A 24,025-nucleotide genomic window follows, 5' to 3' on the forward strand; every position below is an offset into this window, starting at 1 on the left:
AGCCTGTGATCCTACTATCATCCCATTACAGAGACGAGCAACTGAGGCCCAGAGAGAAGTAGCTTTCCTAAGGTCACACATCCAGTGAAGGCTCAGGCTGTGTGCTTCCCAAGCCCATGGGTTTACCTACTGTATTGGTTTCCTTGCTGCTGTAACAAATTTCTTCTAATTTGGTGGTTTAAGATAACACAGTTGTCTTACAGCTCTGCAGGTCGACGTCCTAAAGTCAAGGTATCAGGCACCTTATGTTCTTTTCTGGAGGCTCAAGGGAAGAATGGGCTTCCTTACCTTTTGCAGCTTCCAGAGGCTGGCCGCATTCCTTGGCTTGTGGCTGCACCACTCCAAACTCTGCTTCTATCTTCACATCTTCTCTAATTCCTGCCTTCCTCTTATAAGGACCCTTGTGATTACATTGGGCCCACCTGGATAATCCAAGATACTCTCCCCATTTCAAGGCCCTTAATTTAATCACATCTACAAAGAAGAACACTGGGTCTTGGGAGGCTGGGGCATGCTGGCTCTGCCTGGGACAACTGAAACAAGTTACTTAGCCTCTCTGAGCGTGAGTTTCTCCCTCTGTAAGATGCGCATAACAGTTATGATTGACGGAGCCCACACTTGCAAATGACCTGTAACAACGTTCAATGATTCTCCTCCCTGGACTCGTGGTTCTCACATCGCGGGGGCAGGAGCCAGCCCGTGAGGCCACCTGGGCTGCAAAGGTGACCTGAGGCAGGGCTGGAGAATCCGCAGGCTGGGGACCCGGCCGGGTTCGGCGTAAACCCGGATTCCCCGCGGGACCCGCAACCTGGCTGGGAGGAAGCGGCAGCGCGGCACTGCCCCCAGGTGGCCATAGACAGTATACCACGCTCATGGAAAATAAAATGCAAACCTACGTGAAGACTGGATATTAATGTTTAACATTCTGCATCTCTTTTTTCCTTTTTTAATGGGCATCCCGACTGTAGTTATTGCTGCCGGACACGAGAGCACTGTGACTCCGAAGCCCGGAAGACATCCAGGAATCAGTACGCGCTGACGGGTGCAGGAAACTTCAGGGCGGCATTGGGCATGCGCAAACCTAGGAAGGCGGAGCTCGCCGAACGTGAGGCGCAGCGTCATTACACTAATATAGTCTTGATAGAATACGTCAGGAAGGGGAGGTAGCGTGGCCGAGTGGTCTAAGGCGCTGGATTTAGGCTCCAGTCATTTCGATGGCGTGGGTTCGAATCCCACCGCTGCCACACCCTTGATGGTTTCACTTTTCCGGCCTTAAACCCTTCAAATTCGTTGTTGTCGTTGTCTCCCGATCTCTCTACTCGGTTTGTCCTTTCTGAGCCGTACGGTTTTTTTAGTGGAATGGGGGACTGGGGAGGAAGAAACTGAAGCACAGGCCCTCTCACCCCCTACCCTAGTACACAAACCCACCAATCCTGCTACCAAAAACACCAAAAACGTTCCTCTATTTCCAGGAGGAAGTATCTGAGATACCTGGAAAAGTTCCCAACAGCCTGCCTGCATCTTTACCTTAATGCTTCAAGATCTGAGCCCACAGGAAGTGGGCCTCTTTACTTCCCAAGGACAACGGTTAGGTGGGGATGATTTTAATCGTGACCTGAGTTAGGGATGGTCCCTTTCTGGCCGGCTCTGTGTCTTGTAGAGAGTTCCCGCTGACTTCATAAATCTGTGTTCGGAGAAATGGTGTCAGGTGACCCTAAAGAGAGGCTGAGATTTCAGGGGGCCTGCCCCACGTCTGGGTACCAATCTTGGGGTGCCAGCTTCATTGATCCACCTCCTACTTGGTCTTCAGGCTTGGTTTAGGGAACCTTCGTTTATTTATTCATTCAATGACTATTTGTGAAGGGCCTACTATGTGCCAGAAACCAAGTTCATCCTGATGCCACAGAGAAAACAAGACACACACGTCTTCGCAGTCAGCCATTGTAACTTCATTAATTATACCTGTGAGGAGTGTTATACAGTGCAGCATGCTAACCTGGCCCAGGGTCAACGGAAGTGACACTTAGCAGGGACTTGAAATTGAGACATTAATTATGTGAAGGTGGGAGAGGGGAGTTCCAGGAAGAGGGAACACCATGTGGAAAAGCCTAGAGGCGCATGAGAGCCTGGTGAGTCTGAGATGCTGTGAGGGCGATTTCGGGCAGCGGGACAGAGAGCAGCAGTGGACCAATGATAAGTGATGAGGCTGAAGTGTTAGGCAAGGAGGGCCATAAACGTCAAGATAAAGCTTTGAACTTGATCCTGGGGGCACCCGGAAACCACTGAAAGGTTTTAAGCCCGAGGGTGGCACGTTCCAATTTTGGATTTAGAAAGTTCCCTCTGGCAATAGGAGCAGGAGGTTCCATTCGAAGCCTGCTCCAGTTGTCCAGGAAAAAGAAGAGTGGCTCGTGCCATCGCTGGGACAGTGTGTAGGACAGAAGGGGTGGGTCAGAGAGACGTTTTGGAAGTGGATCTGACAGAACTCACTGATTAAGACATGAAGAAGAGGAAGGTGTTAAAAGTGTTGACTAACTTTTGGGCTTGAACTACTGGTTGGATGGTGGTGCTTTTCCTTTTCCCTAGAAAGTTGCAGAGGATGAAGAGGAAGTTTGTGGAAAAGATGATCTCAGTTTGATTCACACTGAGTTTGAGATGTGGGACATGGGGTTGAATGGGAGGTTGGACACAGAAGTCTGGAGGTCAAGAGGACATTGGGAACAAATGATATGGATTTGGGAGGCACTGGAGACTGAGGATTTGGAATGGATGAACTCGCCCAGGAAGAGTGTGCAGACAGCAGAAGGGCCAAGACGGAGTCCTGAGAAACATCATCTTGAAGGGAGGGCCGTGGAAGAGGAGACAGTGAAGGGGACGGAGAAGGACTGGCCAGAGGCATAGGTGGAAAACAGGTGTGGTGTCACACAGCCCAAGAATATGACAAGAAGGAAGGAGTAGCCAACCATGTTGAATGCTGCTAAGAGGCTTGAGAAGATGAAGGCTGAAAAATATCCATTGGATTTATGATTCATGGGCAAGGTTATTGATGACCTTGATTAAAGTCATTTTGGAATGAGTTGAAGAGAAGAAATGGAAACATAAGTGTGGACAACTCATCATCAAATTTGATTTTGAGGAGGGGAGAGGGATGGGAGCCGTAGTGAGAGAGAGAATGGGGAGTCAAGGGAGGATATTTTTAAGATGAGAGAGACGACGATGTTTTAGACACCTGGCATTGGGTCTACAGTGGAGAACAGCTTCAGCACCCACAATGGAAAGCTTATGAATGTACCTTGATGGTCCATTCTGATTGGCTGTGTTGCCTTGGGCTGCCCACAGCAACAACTCTGTTTTCTGCATGCATGATGCTTCAGTGTCTCCAAGAAAGCTAGGACTTCCTCCTGCTTGCCCTCTCAGAACCTGATGGAGAGCTGGTTATGTGGGCAGCTTCTAAAACACTCACGGGCTCAGTTTGTCTGTTGGGTGGAGGTGCTTTGGTCCTTTTCCATTGGGTAAAGTCACGTGAGAGGAAGGAAGCTTTCCTGGCATAGTGACCCACACCACCCCCAGCCCCAGGGTTCAGACATTATACTTTCGGAGCCGCAGGGCAGAGATGACTTAGAGAAATCCAGAAAACAAAGGAATTGATTTTGCTTTTGGGTTTCACAAGCTGAGGTTTGGCAGTAGATAAAATGTCTAGAAGATTCCGTGAACAGGGAAAGCCTGTTTTCCTGCCCTAAGAACAGATGTCTCAGGATTAGTAGAGAGAGAAAAGTCAGAGAAGGAGGTGAGTGTAGACACAGCTGTATTACTGAGAAGAAAGGGAGGCCGTGAACTGCCAGCCCCAGATGGCCCGAGGTTTGTGGATCTGAGACGGAAGTGGATCCCAGAGTGCAGCCCAAGCCCTGGCACAGCCCGGATGCAGAAGAGCAGAAACGACCGTGTGTGTGTTTAGGCCAGTGGGCCTTGGGCAGCTCCTCCAAATTACCCCAGCTGCAGAGCAGGAACCCCCACGCTGTCCCCTCTTTGAAGTTAGACACGACCTCAGTTTCCTCATCTATACAATGAGTAATAAATCCTACTGTAAGGGTGGCCCTAAGAAGGAACGAAATAAGAGCATATAGATGAAAGTCCTTTCAAACTGTCAAGCATTAAACAGACATAAAGGATTATTATTGAGCTTTAAAAAATTATATTTACACACGCAATTCAACTTAGCAAAGAGGAGCATACACTTTTTAGCTGCTTTGCAAACTTTCTTCATTGATCAGCAGAGAGGGACACAAGAGCAATGCCCACACCCACGATGGCCACGTTAGCTCTGATTAACTAACACATTCGCTCCCCTGCAACACACGTTTCTTCAGACTTATGATGGTTTTCCTCCTTGCCAGGATCCACGGTTTCCTCCTTGCCAGTTCCACGTGTGCATATTACGGTATATACATGGATATATTTACACACTGATCTTTGTACCCAGAATCGATACCAAGACCATAGGGAGGCGCTGTTTCTGTGGCGAGCAGGACTGGATTAAGAAATTTTGCGGATTTATACACTGAAGATTATGGTGATCACCACTGCCTCCTCATTAACAAATAGAAGCAACATTAAATCATAAAATAAGATCAACCAAGTTCTAATCCTTCCCATTATAACTATATTGGTGTTTGTTTTTTTTTTGAGAAGTCCAATTCTTTCAAAAGTTTTTTTTCTTTTTTGATATCCCTCCTGGTAACGAAGCCTGTGCTTACTATGCCGAGTCACCCTCAGACTCATAAACCGGAAACCCAAAAAGGCGAGGCTGGGCTGAGCAGAACCCTGGCTATCAGCACACAGGGAGACCTGTGTGAGTGAGCGAACTCAGAACACTAGGGTAGGAGCGGATCAAACGTCACGCTCCCAGAAGGGGTGTAATCCACCTTCCCGAGATGATGTCAGGACAAGCCCAGAGAGGCTTGGGCAGCGAGGAGGGTCCAGCATCCCTAGACAGGCCGCAGCAGACAGCAAAACTCTGTACACGCCACCCAGCCTGCAGTGGGCGCTGGAGACAACCGCGGCCAGGCCCGGGGAACTCACCTAGGAGGCGCTGCTGGGGAGTTGGGGGGGAGGGTCGAGCCAGAGCGGGAGGGGAGGAGGCCAGGGCCGAATTACAAGTAAGAGAGGGGAGGGATTGGATCCAGAGAAAGGAACAAGGCCAGTCCCGGGGGAGGAACCCAAGGCGGGGGGGGCAGGGGGTGGGGCGGTTCACGGGTACCGGTAGGGCCAGAAAGAGAGCAGAAGCGGAGCAGGGGCGAACCCGGGGGTGGGCCAGGCCTGTGCAGAGGCGGGGGGAAGGCCCGGAATGCGTAGCCCGTTGTGAGGTTAGGATCTCGTCAACAACCCAGCCAGGCCAGAGGGAGGAGAGGCCAGACCAGGGCCCAGACGGAGGGGCAGGGGCGTGGCCATGACGCAGGGGCGGGTCCAAATCCAGAGGGCGTGGTGAGGCGGGGGCGGGACCAAGCCCGGAGGACGAAGGAGGGGCAGCGGCAGGGACCGGCGGGTGGCAGAAAGTTAGACGGCGGACGGCTGCAGGCCGAGGACGTGCAGGGCCAGGGCGAGTAGGCCGAGGAGCAGCAGCAGCCCGAGCAGCAACCGCAGGAGCGTCCGCGCCGTGAAGCGGGGCCTCCCGGCCGTGGACTGCAAGTATCGGTCCACGGCGTCGGCGAAGCTGAACTTCTCGGGCGCGTAGCCTAGCTGGGCGCGGGCCTTGCCGATCTGGAAGGTGTGCGTCACGGCCACGCTGCGCACCTGCGGGGAGAGGAGGGGCAGCCGAGGGCGGGACTAGTCGGCGTCGGGGGGACCTCCACCTTGTTTTATGGAGAAGAGAGGGCTTCCATCGCACAGCAGTTTAAAAGGACCCATGCGCTGTCTTGCATCCTGCAATGCCCTCTTCTGGAAGGGCTTCCTTTCTCTCTTCTATCCCTATATTCCTCGAGAGCGCCGCCTCCAGGATGCCTTTTCTGCATCTCCCTCACTCAGTTCCCCAAAAGCAAAGGCCCCACTTCTGCACTCCCCTTCCCTGGCCTAGCGCGGTGCTGGGACTCAGGAGGCCCTTGAAACATTTTTGGGTGGTCATTAGGAGACTGAACGCCCCGCGTTTGGCTTGGGTTTGGCTCCGGAAAAATGTCTCCAGGAAGCTTGGCTTCTCAGCCCACAGCCCCAGACCAAGTCTGGCCAGACGGGCCCCAGGGCGGCGCCCTCACGCCCTTGCTGATTAACTAAGCTTCTCTAAGAGAGGAATTCAATTACGCGGAAGTGATTACTCTCCAGGGTCTGAGCTGCGTTTCTCCTCAGCCGCAAGATGGCCTGGGTCCCACAGGCTTCAAGAGTAATAATGACAGCTGTCAATTACATCACTCATTCTCCACACCTGACCTGGGCTAAATCCTTTATAAGCCTTATCTCATTTAATCCTCTGAGGTGGTACTACCACCATGTCTTTACACATTTGAAAATCAAAGATCAGAGGGGTTAAGTGACTTGCCCAGGGTCACACAGGGGAGCCAAATACTAGCCCATGCTATTCCATGCTGTGCTGGGACCAGGAGGATGCCCTCCCACCTGACCTGACACATTTCTTCCTTTCTTGTTCCTCAGCTGGACACTGGGAAGGGGTCCACTAGTTGCTTGGTTCTCCTATGGCACTGAAATGAAACAGCCCCCGGAGTCAAGCCCTAGTCTTGGATGCTTGTAGGAGGAAAGACGGAGAGAGGCCAGTTCTTGTCCCCTTTTGCCCCAGCTGGTAAGTTCTGGGCTTTGGGGGATACAGCCATGAACTAGATAAGCAGGGTCGTGGGACGCAGTATTCTCAGATCTCAGGCTTAGATGTCACCCCCTCTGGGGACCCTCAGAACTGGCTGAGGTGTCCCTTCTGTGTGCTCTGAAGTTCCTCCTAATTCGCCTAGTGCAGCCCTCATCACAGCGTGTTGAGTTGCCCAGTTACTGGGCTTCCCCTTTGGACTGCTTGGGGTAAGGACTATATCTTGCCTGCATTGCTCAGCACAGTGCCTGGCACACCGTAGGTGCTCGATACATGTCAAGGGAATGAAGGCTCTAAAATCAAACTAGACGGCTGGTTGCTATGTCACAGACTGACCAGCAGAGGGCACCCGAGCCACACTGCCTAGAAACGTCCCCAGCTAACCAGGGATCCTTGGTCCCTGAGCTGAATAAGGAAACCCACAAGGGAGAGGAGAGAGAGGGGAGCAGGCCGTGCCCGACCACAGGTCAGCAGCACCCGGGCAGCTATTGTACATGGATGTCATTCCTACTGGTGAACCTGAAATCCTTTAGGTCTGGTCTGGGTTCGAATGTCAGCTCTGCTACTTAAGTGAATGATCACGGGCAGTTATTTCACCCGAGTGTGTCTCATTTCCTCCTCTGTAAATGGAGATGATAAGAGAATCTACAATTTAGAGTGGAAGTGGGGATTAAGTGAGATAAAGCGCAGTGCCTGGCATATCGTCACCACTTAACAGATGGTCGCTGTTGTCATTATTCTCTTTCCTCTGCTGGTCAGGGTGGTTCAAAGCATAGGGAATTGCTTCTTTCTGTCGCCCACTCTGCATTCCCCAAGTTAGAGAGCACTGGGCCTGGAGTGTGAAGCCAGTTTCAGAATGGGGTGACCTTGGACAAGTCACTGACTTCTCTAGTGCTCTTTCTCATCATAAAAAGAGGTCATCATCTTTTGCCCTTGGTGACTTAGCAGGGCATCAGGGAGAATCAGATGAGAGAGTGAACTGGAAGGATTTTGCAAATAACACCAAATACCACTTGTTCCTTTACTGTTTACAGTTTGTATTAAAACATCGTCTTTTCTAAGCTGTAGATGCAAATAGAAAACTGCATCATCATTATTTGAGAAGAGTATTGTGTACACACTAGGTACTTAATATATACTTATTGAGTAAGCATGAACGGTGAGCCTAGAACCAGCAGGCTCGTGTGCGTATGTGTACTGACAGTTGGTAGGGTTGGTGGGGAGTGGTGGCATTCAAAAACTGAATGTCATGGCACCTGCCTTGGGGAGCCTCCAGTCTGGCTGGACAGATAAGCTGCTTAGGGATGAAATGACAGTGATGAGGGATGGGCCTGAAGCTGTTGCTCTCCAGACCAAAAGAGCATAGCCTCCACCAAAGCCCAGAGGTTGGGATGGTTATGGAGCTGGCAGTAGATTTTGGCCCACGTGGAAGCTTCTGAGACCTCAGACAAGCATGCAGTTATAGTGTCACAGGGGTGAGGGGTGGTGGCAATGGGGGTGTGGAGAAAGGGCAGGAGGGCAAGTGAGTGGGCACCAGGGGACAGGTCCCCCAGCAGCTGCCCACTTACCTCACTCCGGGTGAGCAGTGGTGGGACAACGCAGATGGGCCTCAGGGCCAGGTGCAGATACTCCATCACCGTGGCTGTGTGGGGAGACGGGGGCCAATGACTAGGGTGCCTCACTCTGTGTAACCTCCAGGGAGGCCCTCGGGGACAAATCAGTCGGTGGCATTATTTGCTTTGCTAGGGGGAGTCTTCCCTTTGCAAAAATATCCTGTCCTTGGATTCATTTAAATCAACACTTCTCAGCACATATCAGGGGGCCTTGTTTGGCTGTGAAGGGTGTCACAAGTAAGTTGTTATTAAACGACTGACGTTTTTCAATATCTCTATAATCATGTCTCTCCCTCCCTCCCTCCTATTCCTATATACTCTCTTGAGTAAGAGAGGAAGAAGTCGGAGCAGTACATAAAATGAGGTAATGCATGGCCACCTGGCGCACACACACACTCCTTTCCTTACCTGCCAGGTAAACCCAGGAGGTAGGCACCTGGATCCAGGGCTGGCTGCACCCCAGCTTCTCAAACTGCAAGGAAACGTGGCCTGAGGTGAGAACAGGTCCCGCAGGGGCTGGTGTGGGAAGTCCACATGTTCCTTTTACCCCCGGCCCAGCAGAGGTACCTCTTGGCCGCTCACCCACCTACCCTACAGGGCAGACCCCACAACCAGCCCCAAGCCTGCACCAGTCTTGAAATGAAATCCACACCTTGACCTGGAACCCTCAAGGAGGAATGGAATGCATGAGGTGGGTTTTTAACTTGGGATCATTCATATCATTTAGTTATTATTTACATCTGCCTATACCCAAAGACACTGCAAGGCACTTACGTAGAATCTGATTTTTCTAGAATTGACTTTTCTGCTATTATAGAAAAAAAAACCCCAGCATATGTGTGGAGGGTGGTAGGAGATGTATGAAGAGATGGTCTGGCACAGGATGGTAAAGGTCTTCACTTGTATAAAAACTCTCTAGGTCAAAAAGACAGACAATAACAAGTGTTGGTGAGGACGTGGAGAAATTGAAGCCCTCTTACACTGCTGTTGGGAATGCAAAATGGTGCAGCCACTTTGGAAAACAGTCTGGTAGTTCCTCAAAAAGTTAAAAACAGAGATACCATAGGGGCCCAGCCCCATGGCATAGTGGTTAAGTTCGGCATGCTCTGCTTTGGCGACCTGGGTTCACAGGTTCAGATCCCAGGTGCAGACAAACACCACTCCTCAGCCATGTTGTGGCGGCATCTCACATATAAAGTGGAGGAAGACTGACACAGATGTTAGCTCGGGGCTACTCTTCCTCAAGCAAAAAAAAAAAGAGAAAGACTGGCAAGAGGTGTTAGATCAGGGCAAATCTTATGCAGCAAAGAAAAAAAAAAGGGGGGGAGAGCTACCACAGGACTCAGCAATTCCATTCCAACGTATCTACCCAAGAGAAATGAAAACATACCACACACAAAAACTTGTACAGGAATGTTCATAGCAGCATTATTGATAAGAGCCCCAAAGTAGAAAAACCCAAATTTCTATCAACTGATGAGTGGATAAACAAAATGTGGTATATCCATAGAATGGCATATTTTTTGAAAATAAAAAAGAATGAAGTGCTGATATGATCCATGCTACGGCATGGAGGAATCCTGAAAACATTAGGCCTAGGAAGGGAGCCTAACACAAAAAGGTCACACCCTGTATGATTCCGTTGATATCAAGTGTCCAGGATAGGCAAATCCAGAGACAGAAAGATCAGTGGTTGCCTAGGCTGCGGGTGGGATGGAGTGGGGAGGGGGTAAAAAGAATTGACTGCTAAAGGGTAAAGATTTGGGGAGGTTCTTCTTTTGGAAGGTGATGAAATGTTCTAAAATTTATTATGGTGAGCATTGCACAACTCTGAATACACTAAAACCATTGATTTGCATGCTTTAAATGGGTGAATTGTATGGTTGAAGTTGACATGCGAGGGCCTGAACGCCCGAGGATGTTTGCCACGGCCCAGGGCTTCTGGGCAGTGCAGGGCCTCCGAGGGGCTGCAGTGCAGGAGGCCCCAGGGCCAACACGTCCCTTTGTGCTCCGATCTACCCTCTACTTACCTCTTTCAGAGCCTCAGCACATCGTATGATGGGCATGAGCAGAACTCCACAGTCAACATGATCGGGAAGCAGGCTGGAAGGGACTGTGGCAAACTGGGGGAGCACACGGCCCCCCAAAGGGGCAGCCATGACCCAGCTCCAGCCAGTTCCAATGTCGCCCAGTGGATGCTATTGGCATAGGTGGTTCTTAATGTGAAATTTTCTGACTTTTTGGAAGTAGGAAAGCATGACTGGGAGAGAAGACATGAGGATCCCGGAGTTCTCCCTTGGGGTGGGGGCGGGCGTCTGGGCACCTACCAGCGGGGCCATCCACTCGAAGACGTTGACGCTCTCCCCGTCGTTGATGTAGTATGCCTGCCCGCTCTGAGGGGGACACACGGGGAGAGAGACAGTCAGGCACCCGCCCACCGCCTGACCCCACCCTTGCGGATGGCTCCCAGAAGCTGCCCCCACCGCCCAGTTCTCCTGAGCAGCCACTGAGGAGTCATGGCCAGCCCCCAGCCCTGAGCACAGACCTGGGCAATTCTCTTTGAAATCTGAGGCTGCCACACTGACTAGCTGTGTGACCCCAATGGAGTCACTTAACCTCTCTGTACCTTCTTCATCTGAGAAATGGGAGGATAATAATGGGATCTCCCTCTTGGGCTGTTGTGAAGATTAAATGCGAGAGTATATGTAAAATGCTTAGCATTTGGTGACTGTTATTCTGGGATCAATGACACCTACTCACAGGGTCACCTTGAGGAGGTAATGATGCTCTATAAAGATACCCCGCCCTCCGGCTTCCCTGGGCGGACAGTCCCACCAGCCATCTTGAGTGGAGGAGGAATGTGTGAACCAGGAATCCCCTGGGGATGGGATGCCCTGACTGCAGCCCGTGGGCACGGTAAGGTGGGGGGAGCAGAGACTCACGGCCACGTAGCCCTTGGCGGCGGTGAGGGCCTCGGCCGCCAGCACGTGTGCCTGCACGAGATTGCGCACGTGGACCCAGTTCATCCGAGTCCTGCGGTCCCCAAATCGGAACAAGAACAGCCTCTTCTTGATGTGGCTCTGGAGGGGGCGGTGAACACAGACCCAAGCCTGGAGTGGCTTTCAATTCCATCTACATGCTGACGGCTCCCAATTTCTAGCTCCCGGCCAGACCCCTCTGCCCCGGGCCCACACCTTCCCCACATCTCCACCGGGTCGTCGGCCTCCTGGACTGAGCGCTGCCCTGGCTCCCGCCTCCCCTCTCAGCTGACGGCCCTCCAGGCTGAGCCAAACCTGGAAGCCCTTTGCCTTCTCTTCTCCCACACTCCACGTCCAGCTCCTGTTGGCGCAACTATTCAAACCTGTCCAGAATCCCACCACTTCTCAACCCCGACTTCTCCCCTGGAAACCACGAGAGCCTCCCTGACTGCCAGCACTCCCAGCTCCCACACTCTTCTCCAACATTCCTTATCCCTTATCATGTTTATCTGTCTCCTCCTGTGAGAATATAAGCCCCACCAGGATGGGAGCTGTCGTCTGTTTTGTTCACCAATCTGTCCCCAAACCTGAACAGTGATCTTCCTCATCCCCAGGTTTGTTCCCACGCTGTCTCCTCTCTATGGACTACCTTCTGTCCGCCAGCCCGTTTCCTTGGTCAGTTTCTTCTCTTTCCCAACAGCACAGGTATCACTTCCTCCAGGAAGCTCTCCTGGACCTTTCCTGCCAGGCTGTCTCTGCTGTGCTAATTCCCTCTCCACAGCCCTGAGCACACTGAATCTGGGACTGTGGCATCTGTCTCCCTGCCCAGGCTGTGAGAAGTCTGAGGACAGGGCCTTGAGTCCCTCGGAGCTATATTCCTGGCACCCGGCTTTCTCTGGAGAGAGGTTTTCTGCCTGAAGACCCTTATGCTGGCGGCATGAGATGAGCCTCCTGGCCCTCAGGGAGCCTGCATCTGAGTGGGGGCAATAAGCTCACTTCTGCCTCTGGGGTCACAGTGTCTCCTCCACCTGTGCCTAGGCCTGGTGGCGCACACGGAGAGTGCTGTTCCTGCTAGGCCTGATGGGGGTAGGGGCAGCTCCCAGAAGTGAGAGTCCCAGGCTCGGGAGGGACACTGCCCCGAGACTAACACGGTGACAGCAGGCCGGGGGTCTCCAATCCACACACACGTCAGCCAGCCTCCTCCTGTGCCTCAGGCCAGGGCTGAGATGACATACCGCCACGCGGGGCAGGTGCCTCTGCTCTTCAGGGCCGTAGATCCCCGGGGGACGGAGCACACATGTCTGCAGAATGCCTCCTCCTAGGGCACAGGAGAGCACAGTCAGGGGAGAGGGGTGGACCAGCAGGGAGAGAGACAGAAAGGCTGTCCACATTTCCTAGTCCTTACCTGGGGAGGTAGCAGAGAAGACAGGCCCTTGGGGTTTCTTTGTTCAATCAGTTATTCTCTCAGTTGATCAGGAAGTCATTCAGCAAACACCATTCAGAGTTTCCCCCCACCCCACCCCCAGCACTGAGCCCTGGGATGGATGCTGTGGAGAATCCAAGGATGACCAAGAAATGGTCCCTGCCCTCATGATGCTCCCAAGCCAGTGACAGAGGCAAGACCTCGATGCAGACACGGGCGTGGCTCGTGAGAGCTTACCCAACACTTGGTGGACGTGATCTCCTTTGACTCCCCAGAGAGCGTTACTGTGCCCATTTTACAGACGTACACAGACTCACTCTCTCAGGCCAACAGATGTAGTTCTTTCCTTTTCTGATTATCCGAGAGATAAGGACTATGATGTCTCTCAGAGAGGGCCTACTGTGTGCCTGGTGCTCTGGTAAGCTGCCATTTTTTTTCCCCCCCCCCCTCAAGGCAACGCTACAGGTGGGAGCTATTATTATCCCTGTTCTATGGATAAAAAAACTAAGGCTCAGCAGCTAGCCCCGTGGCCGAGTGGTTAAGTTTGCGTACTCCGCTGCAGGCGGACCCAGTGTTTCGTTGGTTCGAATCCTGGGCGCGGACGTGGCAATACTCATCAAACCACGCTGTGGCAGCGTCCCACATGCCACAACTAGAAGGACCCACAACGAAGAATATACAACTATGTACTGGGGGGCTTTGGGGAAAAAAAGGAAAAAATAAAATCTGAAAAAAAAAAACCAACAAAAAAACAACTAAGGCTCAGAGAAGGGATGTGATTTGCCTAAGGGCACACAGCTCAGCATAGTGGGCTCTTTTCACTAATACCTCTGCCTCTCCGTGATAGGATACTAACACACACGCCCTGGCTTTCAGCTCTCTGTCTTAGTCTCCTCACCTGGAAAATGGGTGCTTTGTAAGCGGTGGTAGCATTATACTCTCCAGACAATCAGTGGAGGAAGGAAAAGACCAGAGCCATCAGCACGAGAGCCTGGGGGTCCGTTCCCTTAACTCTCACTGCTCTGTGCCAGCCGTGGCCCCCAGACCAAGACAGAGCTTGGTCCAGAGCTTCCCAAATTCTCTGCCAGGCGGCCCCCAGTGGTAGCAGTGGTGAACATGTCTGTCCCGGGGAAGTCAGGGGGTACAGCCTGAAGGGCTGCCACAAACATATTTCTTTGAAGTCTTCAGTCTACAAAAATTTCAGTTTACTCCCATAATCCATTTGTGCTTAAGATTTTAAAAAAATATTTAAAATTATTTTGTAAATTGATTCCCAAACCCAACACCTTAATTGAGATGGAACCTCCTGGAAGCTGTTCCACTCTCCGGAGGCTCAGGGTCCCAAGCGGCTATGCCCCCAGTTTGGGAAAGCCTCATGTGGACCATCCTCTAGGACCAGCAGCCCACCCTCCTGTGGGGAGCCCCGCCCCCTCCACACAAGGTCTGGGGGGACTGTCAGTCTAGATGCACTGTTACTCCCGGAGATGGTGGCCATGGGACCCAAGCTGGGACAATGACATGTTCTCACCCAGGAATGTGAGTCTCGGTATCAGAGACACGTGGACCTAAAAATCTAGGAGTGGGTTCACCCTGAAGAGACTATCACCAGTTCCTGCCACCCTGGTCCCTGGAGCTGCCCTGCCCCTGTCCTTCCCAAGCCCTGGTGGTCATTTTTCTGGAAATATATTCTCCAGAAGCTATCCCACATCCTTTCACTCTAAGATCCCCTTTTCCTCGTAAATTAGCTAAGGCTGGTGTCTCCAGGTCATAGCCTAACACCCTGACTGCTCCCCTTCCAACACCCTCACTTTACAACGAGGCCCAGTGTAGTGGGTTGAGTGGTGGCCCCCAAAAGATATATCCACGTCCCAGAACCCGTGGATGCGACCTTATTTGGAAAAGGGGGTCTTTGCAGATGTAATTCAGGATCTCAGAATGAGCTCATCCTGGGTTATCCGAGGGGGCCCTAAATCCAATGTCAACATGCTTATGAGAAACTCACAGAGAAGAGACAGCTGGAGAAGAGAAGAAGGGCACATGAGGATGGGGGCCGAGACTGGAGGAATACGGCCACACGCCAAGGAATGAATGGGGCCATGAAGCTGGAAGAGACAAGGAAGGACTGTCTCCCAGAGCCTTCGGAGGGAGTGCAGCCCAACTGACACCTTGATTTCAGACTTCGGTCCTCCAGAACTGTGAGAGAAGAAATTTCTATTGTTTTAAAAGCCACCAAGTTTGTGGTAATTTGTCCCGGTGGCCTCAGGACACCAATGCACCCAGAGACAGGAGGACACAGCCGCGTTCACACTACACTGGGGTCTGCACGTCTCAGGACTCTGCTACAGGGACCCGGGCCCTCCATGCTGGGTTTGAAATAGAGTCTTAGGGACTGGCTTGTGTAGCAGGGACTGGAAATCACCTAGCGCGACCTGGCTAGACTCCTGGAAGGCAGGTATCAGGTGAGCTTTTCTGTAAAGAGCCTGCAGCTAATTTTAAACTCTGGGCCACCTGGGCACTGTGCAGGGGAGGTCAGGTTGCAGCTGACGTTGGCTGGCAGGGCATGGGGCAGCCACGTCACAGAGGGGCTGGGCCCAGGGTATCCATGACTCTTCTGACCATGGAAAGCTGGGGATGCTCGTATAAATAATTCTCAGCCAGAGGATTAGGTGTCTGGCTCGTAGATGGCTGGTCCAGCCGGGGGACGCCCCAGGGAGAGAAGAGAATTCAACTGCACCAGGTCAAACCCCTGGGAAAACACAGCTAGATGTTCCTCCTGGGATCAGGGATCAAGACCTGACAGACCCAGAGTGATGGGGTGGGGTGGCGAGGATTTTAGGGAAAAAAGCCCATGTTCAGGGACCTGCTCAGCTCTGGCTGCAGTGTAGCACGATGGTTAAGCCCCAGTTTCTGGTTCTAGACCCCAGGGCATGTGTGTGTGTGCGCACGCACCAGATCCCACCTCTGCCACCGAGTAGCTGTGTGACCTTGAGCTACATCCATTAACCTCTCAGCCTCCGTTTTCTCCCCTGTAAATTTAGGGGCTTATAATTTCAAGCATCCCTTGCTTTCCTAATCCACTTGGCCCCTGAGTTTAGATAGTGAGAAAAACCAAGTTTTCTGATTCTCTTGTTTCTGAACTCCGGAAAGCAAGTAGTGATCATTTGGAAAGCAAGGAATTTATCTGAATCTTTGGCTCCTGAGTTTGGAAAGCAAGAGATGTCTAAAGCTCTTACCTCAGATGGATGCTGTGAAGAGTTATTGAGAATTCTGCATGGAAAATAGGGCCTGGCATGGAGTCAGCCCTTGATAAACGCGGACCGTCCACATTCTTTTTTAAGAGTGCCCGGCATGATTTTGTTCTCATACAAGCTCTTTGAGGAAGATTCCACTATCCTCATCTCTTTACAGATTGGAAAGTGAGGCTTGGAGAGGATACGTGCATTGCCCAAGGTCACACAGCTAAGAGGTCGTGGAGCTAGGATTTGAACTCAGTTCACTCTGACGCCAGTCCATGGGGGCTTAGCCACTGTGCCCTCCTACCACCTTCCCACATTCTGTCATTTCCTCTCTAGAACCAGAAGTGGCAATGCAGTAAAGGCAGCCAAGGCTGATGTTTCTGGGAGTTAGTGAAGGTTAAGCTTTAGGGCCCCTCACTTGTATGGCCTCTCCAAAGCGCTATACCTCATTCCATATTCATAATTTTGTACTCTTTTATCTAAAGAGGGTCCCTAAAACTGGATCCACTCCTATGCAGCAGAAAAAGGATCCATTCCTATCTGGTCTCCTCCCCACCAGACCACGAGCCACATGAGGGCCTGCTTTGGAAGTGTCGTTTGGCAGGGAGGCGGGCTTTAGAAACATATCAGCTAGAAGCTAGAACCGCACACACATTTCGGGGAGGCGGCAGTGGCACGCACACTTCCTGTGAGCAGGGATCCGCGATACCCACCTGGGAGAGGTGTTCCGTTGGCCATGAGGGTCAACTGGTCGGCGATGGCTTTGGTCCGGGAGTAGTGGTCCATGTGCTGCCAGAGGACAGGGAGATCAGAGCCCCCAGAGAGAGGTCAGCGACAGTGCTGGCAGGCCCGCCCAGCCCAGCCTGGCCCAGGGCTGCATCTTTGCTTCAGACCACACAGGGGTTGGATGTGGGCAATCCCAGTGGGAAATGGCCGAGTGCTAGGCCCCGTTGCCCCTCCTCTCCCACTGGGCAGGAGCAGAGGAGCAGAGCTCAGGGCAGTAACAACGACCAGGGGCTCCTTGACTCAGGGGGGCTCCCGCCAGCCTCAAACGCCTGCCCTGGGATGCTGATGCTGGACGTGCGTCGGACGAATTATTTCCATGTAGTCCTTTGGTGTTCACGTGGCATTTTTGCCTATATCACCTCATTTCCTACTCTCCACAACTCCACAGGGGTGCCCAGATGAAGAAACAGAGGCTCAGAGTGAAGTGACCTGCTCAGGGTCACATAGGTAGAAAGTGGCCTGGCTGGCTCAAGGCCAGCTCTGTCTGATTTCAAAGCCCTTGCTGGCACCACCAGCTAAAATAGGAGAGGGCTAGTGCCACCCAGTTTGGGGGACCCCTTCTTCCGGGAACCTACCCTGAGTTGTGAAGTTGACCCTGGTTCTACCCATCCCTACCCTTTGGTCTGAGGGTCTCCAGCCCACGGGCCCTGCCCACCTCTCCTGGAAGCCAGGTACCTTCTCCAGTGGGAAATATGGCACAGAGTCCTCATCGCCCTGTTCTATGGGCTTCCCGCCAAATGCGACATTGACAGTGCTGGTGTAGATGAGCCTTGGAACTCGCCGGCGGACACAAACTGCAGGGACAGGTGCACAGAACACACACACACACGGGGACAAAGTGGTCAGGGAGTTGGCTGAGGAGGTGCCCATAGAGACCTCCTTGAGCGAATCCGCTGGTCTCTCCCCAGCCTCCCACACACCCGGCCCCGGGCCCTCCCAGAGCACAGAGCTGCTCAGGAGGGAACGGCCATCCCCTGAAACTGCAGGGAGGTCGAGGCCCTGCTCCTGGACCCCTGGGGGCCGGCCGGCTCACTCTTCCTTGTTAGTGTGGCCATGGCCCCTGAGCTACCTTGCCAGAGACAGGTCAGAAAAAAGTGTCACTCAGTGGGGACACAGAAAGAAGACACTCTAGAATTAGAGAGAAAAATGGATGCAGGACATGCTCGAGAGCCCCGATGTGGGTCTGTTTTGGCGATTCAGCGCCTTTTCTGACTTCTATCTCCTCAGCTCTGAGTGCAAACTCTGCTCCCCGAGTCCTCAGACCCATGGAGGCCATGCTGACACACCCCATGCAGGGACCCCGGGCAGGTCTGCACCACAGGAAGGATGTGCTGCCACCGGCCCTCTGCTGGGGTGGGCAGGGGTAGGGGTGGAGGGTCCCACCTCTGTCCCCCAGAGCTGGGCCTGTGGCAGGAGGGAGAGAAGCAGGACACACACAGCAGGTCACACTCCGTCTGAGTGCCTACCATCAATCACTAGTTTGGTGCCTCCAACATTTATAGACTCAATCTGCTCTTTTTGCAGCTAAAAGACAAGACAGAGGTGGGACAGTCGTGGTGCTGCCTTGTGCCTTGTCCCTGAGGATGAGGGGCTGGGCTTGGAGTGGGGCAGGGTGGGGGCCGCAGAACATCCAGCTCAGATGCAGGGACCCCGAGAGGCCCACGGGCTGTGCAGCAGCCCCGGGTCCAGTGCCCAGCTCTGCCATACCTCCACGGGCAACCGGGAGGCATCCGTCCCTTGTCTGGCCCTCAGCTCCCTCACCCTTAAAGTGAGGGCAGACCCCCATGGGTGGTCGGCAGGATTAAATAAGCCCCATGGGAGGACCTGGTACAGTGCTTGGCACAGAAAAGGGACTCAAAATGTGTTGGATCGTTTCCTCGCTCTGAGAGTGTCAGTTTCCTTATCTGTAAGATGGACACAGCAATAGTGCGCATGGTCTAGCGAAGGGGCCGGGGCGGGGGGTGAAAATAAAAACAACGGGTCTATAGCGAGAGCAGCTCGGGTGTTAGCAAAGCCTTACGTCTCATTTAATCCCTACGACCACATTAGGAGGTGGATTCTATATTGATTTTTAAATTCTATTTATTCTCATTGTGGTTGTTTTTAATAAGTAATATAATCACGAGGTTAAAAATAATTCAAACAGTAAAGAGTCACAGTGAAAAGGATATTTCCCTTCCACTCATGGTTCCACATCTCCCTTTTCCCTCCCAGAGGCCACCACTGTTACCAGTCTCGTCTGTTTCTAGAGATAATCTGTGCTTATTAATATCAGCACACATGTGTGAGCATCTAAATATTGACTCTAGCTTTTTTTAAATGAATAGGAGGATATCCAAGACTGTCTGTGCACCTTGGAAACTGTTCTGTCATCAGCACATAGGGAGTTCCCTCATTCTTTTGAATGGCTGCAGAGAATTCCATTGTGTGGATACATCACAATTTATTTAAATAGTCCCCAGCTCGTGAGCATTTAGGTTATTCTTGTGTTTTGTTATTAAAAACAAGGCTGCAAATATACAAAAAGTGTGATTTCTGATTCAAAGAGTATGTGTATGTTTTGATGGATACTATTACACTGCTCTCTGAGAAGGTTGTGACATAAATACTAGTAATGTCCTCACTTTACAGATGAAGAAACGGAGGTTCAGAGAGGTTAAGTTAACTTGCCCTGGGTCACACAGCTAGAAAGTGGCAGAACTGGCATTTGGTCCCATGGACACAAAATGCAGGCTGGGTATAGCCCAAATCTTGCCTGGAGTAGGTGAAGAGCAATAATGAACACATGGGCATGAAGGGGTGTGGCGGGCAGAGCCAGGATCTGAATCCCACTCTAACTCCAGGTCTCACACGGGAGGGACCCACCTTCTCAGCACCAGACATTCCATAGGACGCCACGTGGAAGACACAGTCCACCCCTTCGAAGGCACGGTACAGGGCTTCTTCATCTCGGATATCGGCCTGAGACGGGGAAGGAAGAGATAAGGCAGGAGGTTTGGGTCCAAGGCAACAGCTGTGCACCTTGCCAGGTCCCAGAGCTTCTCCCTCGACCCCCAACCCCCCAGGCCAGATGGAAAGGCTGTGGGGCAGGATTTACTGCATGACTCTGAGGGCTTCACCATCACCATTGGCCCCATTTCCAGAGCTGTCAGGAGGCTGTGCGCAGTGATCTATGTGTACTATCTCACTGACTCCCCGTGAGAGCCTCGTGAAGCGGATATTATTAGTGTCCCCTCACTACGGATGAGGACGTGAGGCTCAGAGACGTGGAGCCTTGTGTCACAGCTACCCGGGCAAGTGCCAGAGCCAGAGCTGGACCTTCAACAGGCTGACTCCAGAGCCTGTGCTCCACAGCCCGCCACCAGTTTCACATCAGATGCCACCCCCTGACCTCAGCCACCAGCCGGGGCGCCCGACACCCCCCCAAGACCCTCATCACTGCACCTGGATGAACTCGGTCCCTGGGAGCAGCTCCCACTGGGGTCTGCGGAGGTCGAGCAGGATGACTGAAGTGCCGCTCCTGGCCAGGCTGGAACCCAGGCTGAAGCCCAGGTAGCCTCCTCCTCCAGTCACCAGAACCTTCTGCCTGGGGGCCTGTACGGGTGTGGCCTGAGTCTGCTGCTGCGGTGCTGGTGTTGGAGCTGTTGTTGGCTCATTGGTTTTAGGTCCAGTCCCCGACCCCCGTCTGGGCCCAGGCCCTACCCCTGGCCCAGGTACTGACCCAGCTCCTGGCCTAGGCCCCAGACCTGGTCCCGGTCCTGAAGCAGCACCAGGCCCCAGCCCAAGTCCAGAAACAGCACCCAGCCCTTGTCCAGGTCCCAGAACAGCACTAGGCCCCAGCCCAGGCCCTGACACTGCACCAGGCCCTGGTCTAGGTTCTAGAAACACACCAGGCCCCAGCCCAGGTCCTGACACGGCACCAGCTCCCAGCCCAGGCCCCAGAACAGCACCAGGCCTTGGAACAGCAGCAGGCCCTGGCCCAGGTCTGAACACAGCACCAGGCCCCAGCCCAGGCTCTGGAACAGTACCGGGCCCGGGCCCCGGCCCTGACTCAGACCACGGGCCTGAGACCCCTCCCCAGGCCTGGCAAACAGGGCAGCTCTTCTCGCCCTGGCCTGGAGCTCTGCAGGCCTCTGGGGAGGAGCCTGCCAGGTTGGGCTTCATCCTCTACTGAGCCATGTGGACCCAGAGTCTGTCTACCTGTAGGGAAAAATAGAAAACGTATGTTCTAGAGTTGTCTCAAGTCGTGTGGTTTATCAGACCCCTAGGGGCCGAAGGGAACTTTTGGCGAGAACTGGAGATGCTCTGAGTTCCCAGTGAACCTGTCCCTTTCAGAATCTAGAGAACTTCCAAGGTGGGCCTTCCGCAGAAAGAGGCAGAGACAAGGCAGCCAGGCCTTGGGTTTTACAGCTGGGGAAACTGAGGCCCAAAGCCACACGGCGTGGCTGAGATTTACACCAATCATTCCTAACTTCTCCACCAGTACCTTAAAACTCCAGTTCCCATGCAGGACCAGAGGAAGACAGACCAAATGATGCCAAGGGGAACTTCCCCAGACCCGGGCGGGGGGGTGGGCGGTGACTGCTTTCTCTCTGGGGAGATAAGAGGGCTTCCTGGGGGGGGGGGGTGGGCAGGAGCAGGGGAAGAGGAGAAAGGGAGGAATAGGAGGGGGAGGAGGAGACGGGGAGGACTCCACATGGAATCAAAAGGGCTCTGTGCCCTGGAAACTTGCACACGATTCCAAGCGCTGCACGCCCCTGCCCTGACAACTGCTGCCTCTGGTTCTCCCAGGTTCCCCAGCAGTGCAGGTGGCTGGCACCACAAGGTCTGCCCAAGCCCCCTACGGGCTTCAGAGTCAGGTCTGTGGACCTCGGGGGCCAGCACTGAGGAGCCTGTCCTCCTCACTCTAGACTTAAAGCCAGGCTGTCAGTCACTGTCACCATCATCGTCCCACCCCCTACCTCCTGCTCCATCTGATGACGAGGCTGGACCAGGGGCCAGATCATCATCATCATCATCATCATCATTAGTAACAGCAACAACCTTGTACTGTGAGCCTACCATGTGCCATGCCCTGTGGGTCCAGAGATAGGTAAGTCTCTGCCCTGAGTGGCACACAGTGGCTGTAAAAAAGGACAGGTGTGACTGAGTGACTGAGTGATGAGCCCCACGGTTGTTGCTGGTGGTGGTCATGGGGCAGCTATAGGGGCTGTATCTTTCAGTCTCCTCTGTCACTGTCCTGCTCTCCAGAGTTCCGGGTGAGGGATACAGCCTGTCCTGTACAAATACTGGCACTCAAGGGGTTCACAGTGGGAGGGAAGATGCCCCGAATCTGAGTCATCACAGGGCATGAGTCTAATTTCCTGATAAGGGAGGGCAGAGGATGCAGCCCCCGAGTGGAGCCCTTCTCTACCCAGGCTCAGGGCACTCTGTTCTGGGGGAGGGTCTGTGGGACCAGGGTGGTCTTTCAATCCTATGGGGATGTTTTTTGTGACAAAGCCTGGGACCCTGCCTCGGGCACCCATTTTGCTGAATGTGCCCTTGGGCAAGATCCTGAAAACCTCACTGCACCACAGTATCCACAGCTGTAAAATGGACCCAGACACCCCCGGCCGCTCCATCTACCTCACGGGTGGTAAGGAGAGAACAGCTGGCAAAGGCCTTGGCAAACCGCTGGAAGGCACGCTCCAGGAGGGCTCTGTGCACTGTAGTGTCCCCACACCCAGACCTGCCGCTGCGTGAGGCAGGCCTGAATGAGCGAAACCACTCAGGGCGGCTCTCATCTGGGAGCTCTCTGGCCAAGCGCGGCGCTGAGCCCACGCTGCCCCGTCTAATCTCCCGGTAGTCCTGTGAAATAGACGCTACTGTTCCCATCATCCAGAGATGGAAAGTGACGCTCAGGGAACCTTCACGAACTTTCATGGAGTCACAGTAAATGGCTCGGGCTGGATCCGGGTCGATGGGGACCCCAAAATAGGGTTTGGTGAAAGGAACTGGCGACAGGGAAGGGGCATCCGCCTCTCCGGGGCGGGCAGGGGCGCGTGCGCCCCACGCCGAGAGCGGCCCCAGGCCCTGCAGCTCCGGGGGCAGGTCCTCCTCCCGCCGGTTCCCCCGCGCCCCCGGCCCGCGCCCGCCGCGCTCACCTGGCGCTCACCTGGCGCTCACCTCCCGCGCGCTGCCAGCTCCCCGCCTGCGCCCGCGCGTCTCCGCCGAGCCTGGGCGCTGCGGGCCGCCGCCTCCTCAGGGCGGGCCGGGCTCCGGGACCGCCCTGCGCTCCTCCCTCTGTCCCCCGCGGCTCTAAGGCGGGAACCCGCAGCCTCTCACAGAGGGGAAACTGAGGCTGATCGATGAGGTGAAGTGGGCCGTGCTGCTGGTGGGGAAGGGAGGCCAAGGCGCTGCGTGCTGGGCCCTGTCCTGCCCATTGTCGTCCTAGAACCCCAAGAAATGCTGTTTCTTTCCCCACCCATCGACCCATCCATCTATTCTCCCACACGTTCCTCTCTCTTCAGCCTGCCTCCTGCCTTCCTTTCCACCTTCCTTCATCTATTCATCATCCCACCTATTCTTCCATCCCTTTGTCTATTCATCCATCTTTCCACCGATTTTTTTTTTGTCTATTCATCCATTCGTCTATCCATCCGTCTTGTCATTCTGTCTTCCCAGCTATCCATCCAGCTTCATCCATCCATCCTTCCACCTATCCATCCAGCCTTCCATCCATCCAGTTCATCCCATGTCTTTCTTTTCTTCCACCCATCTATCTATCCTTCTGTTCTTGCATTCTTCCACCGTCTCTGGGTTCATCCAATCTCCGATGCCATCGTTCCACATTTAATAGGTGCTTCTTCAGTGCTGGCCTCTCCCTTACACTGCAGACCCATATGGATCACACCCTTGAAAACCCGTTTGCAAGTGGAGGTAGCAGAGGGCAGGCACGTGCCCAACAGCTCTCACAGCTGCTATAATAGAGTGATGGTGGCTGTGCACCCAGGGCTGGTTACTTTGGTCTCAAGAGGGCTGCTGGAAAGGCTTCACCCCAATGAACATCCTCTGTGGGCATAGGTGGTCATGGGAAAGAGAAAAACAAAATCTTAGGTTGCATGTGCTATGTGCCAGGTGGTAAGGTACATACCTGCTTAATCCCCACAACTCTGTTTTAGCCCAATTTTAGAGACAAGGAAGCGAGTTCA

At 53.4% G+C, this 24,025-nt stretch overlaps 1 protein-coding gene, 1 long non-coding RNA gene and 1 other non-coding gene across 3 annotated transcripts; 2 read left to right on the forward strand and 1 right to left on the reverse strand.

The window, feature by feature from the left end:
• The first annotated feature begins 1,162 nt into the window (after positions 1–1,162).
• TRNAL-UAG (transfer RNA leucine (anticodon UAG)) lies at positions 1,163–1,244 on the forward strand. The gene has a single exon. It is a non-coding gene; the product is annotated as a tRNA-Leu (tRNA).
• Positions 1,245–5,480: 4,236 nt separating this feature from the next.
• Positions 5,481–11,129, forward strand: LOC123276947 (uncharacterized). The gene is made up of 5 exons (XR_011494265.1): positions 5,481–5,761; positions 6,637–6,781; positions 8,828–8,906; positions 9,010–9,103; positions 10,452–11,129. It is a non-coding gene; the product is annotated as an uncharacterized lncRNA (long non-coding RNA).
• SDR42E2 (short chain dehydrogenase/reductase family 42E, member 2) lies at positions 5,551–21,371 on the reverse strand. Its single transcript, XM_044747449.2, has 11 exons — positions 20,280–21,371; positions 19,701–19,796; positions 18,302–18,359; positions 17,511–17,629; positions 16,763–16,838; positions 12,626–12,708; positions 11,355–11,492; positions 10,740–10,805; positions 8,821–8,884; positions 8,368–8,441; positions 5,551–5,787 (listed from the first exon to the last, which is right to left on the reverse strand). The coding sequence occupies exons 1-11, from the start codon at positions 20,997–20,999 to the stop codon at positions 5,551–5,553; spliced, it is 1,731 nt and encodes a 576-aa protein (XP_044603384.2). The 5' UTR covers positions 21,000–21,371.
• Between the last annotated feature and the right edge of the window lie 2,654 nt (positions 21,372–24,025).

The sequence above is a fragment of the Equus asinus genome, chromosome 14, assembly GCF_041296235.1.
Source record: "Equus asinus isolate D_3611 breed Donkey chromosome 14, EquAss-T2T_v2, whole genome shotgun sequence".
Taxonomy (NCBI): domain Eukaryota; kingdom Metazoa; phylum Chordata; class Mammalia; order Perissodactyla; family Equidae; genus Equus; species Equus asinus.

Bases quoted from the DNA above. Each gene is read 5' to 3' on its own strand.
- SDR42E2 (XM_044747449.2), bottom strand. From the start codon at position 20,999: ATGAAGCCCAACCTGGCAGGCTCCTCCCCAGAGGCCTGCAGAGCTCCA. The intron at 18,360-19,700 runs GTGGGTCCCTCC...CTTGTCTTTTAG, and splicing joins GAATGTCTGGTGCTGAGAAG to CTGCAAAAAGAGCAGATTGA. The intron at 16,839-17,510 runs GTACCTGGCTTC...GTCCTCTGGCAG, and splicing joins CATATTTCCCACTGGAGAAG to CACATGGACCACTACTCCCG.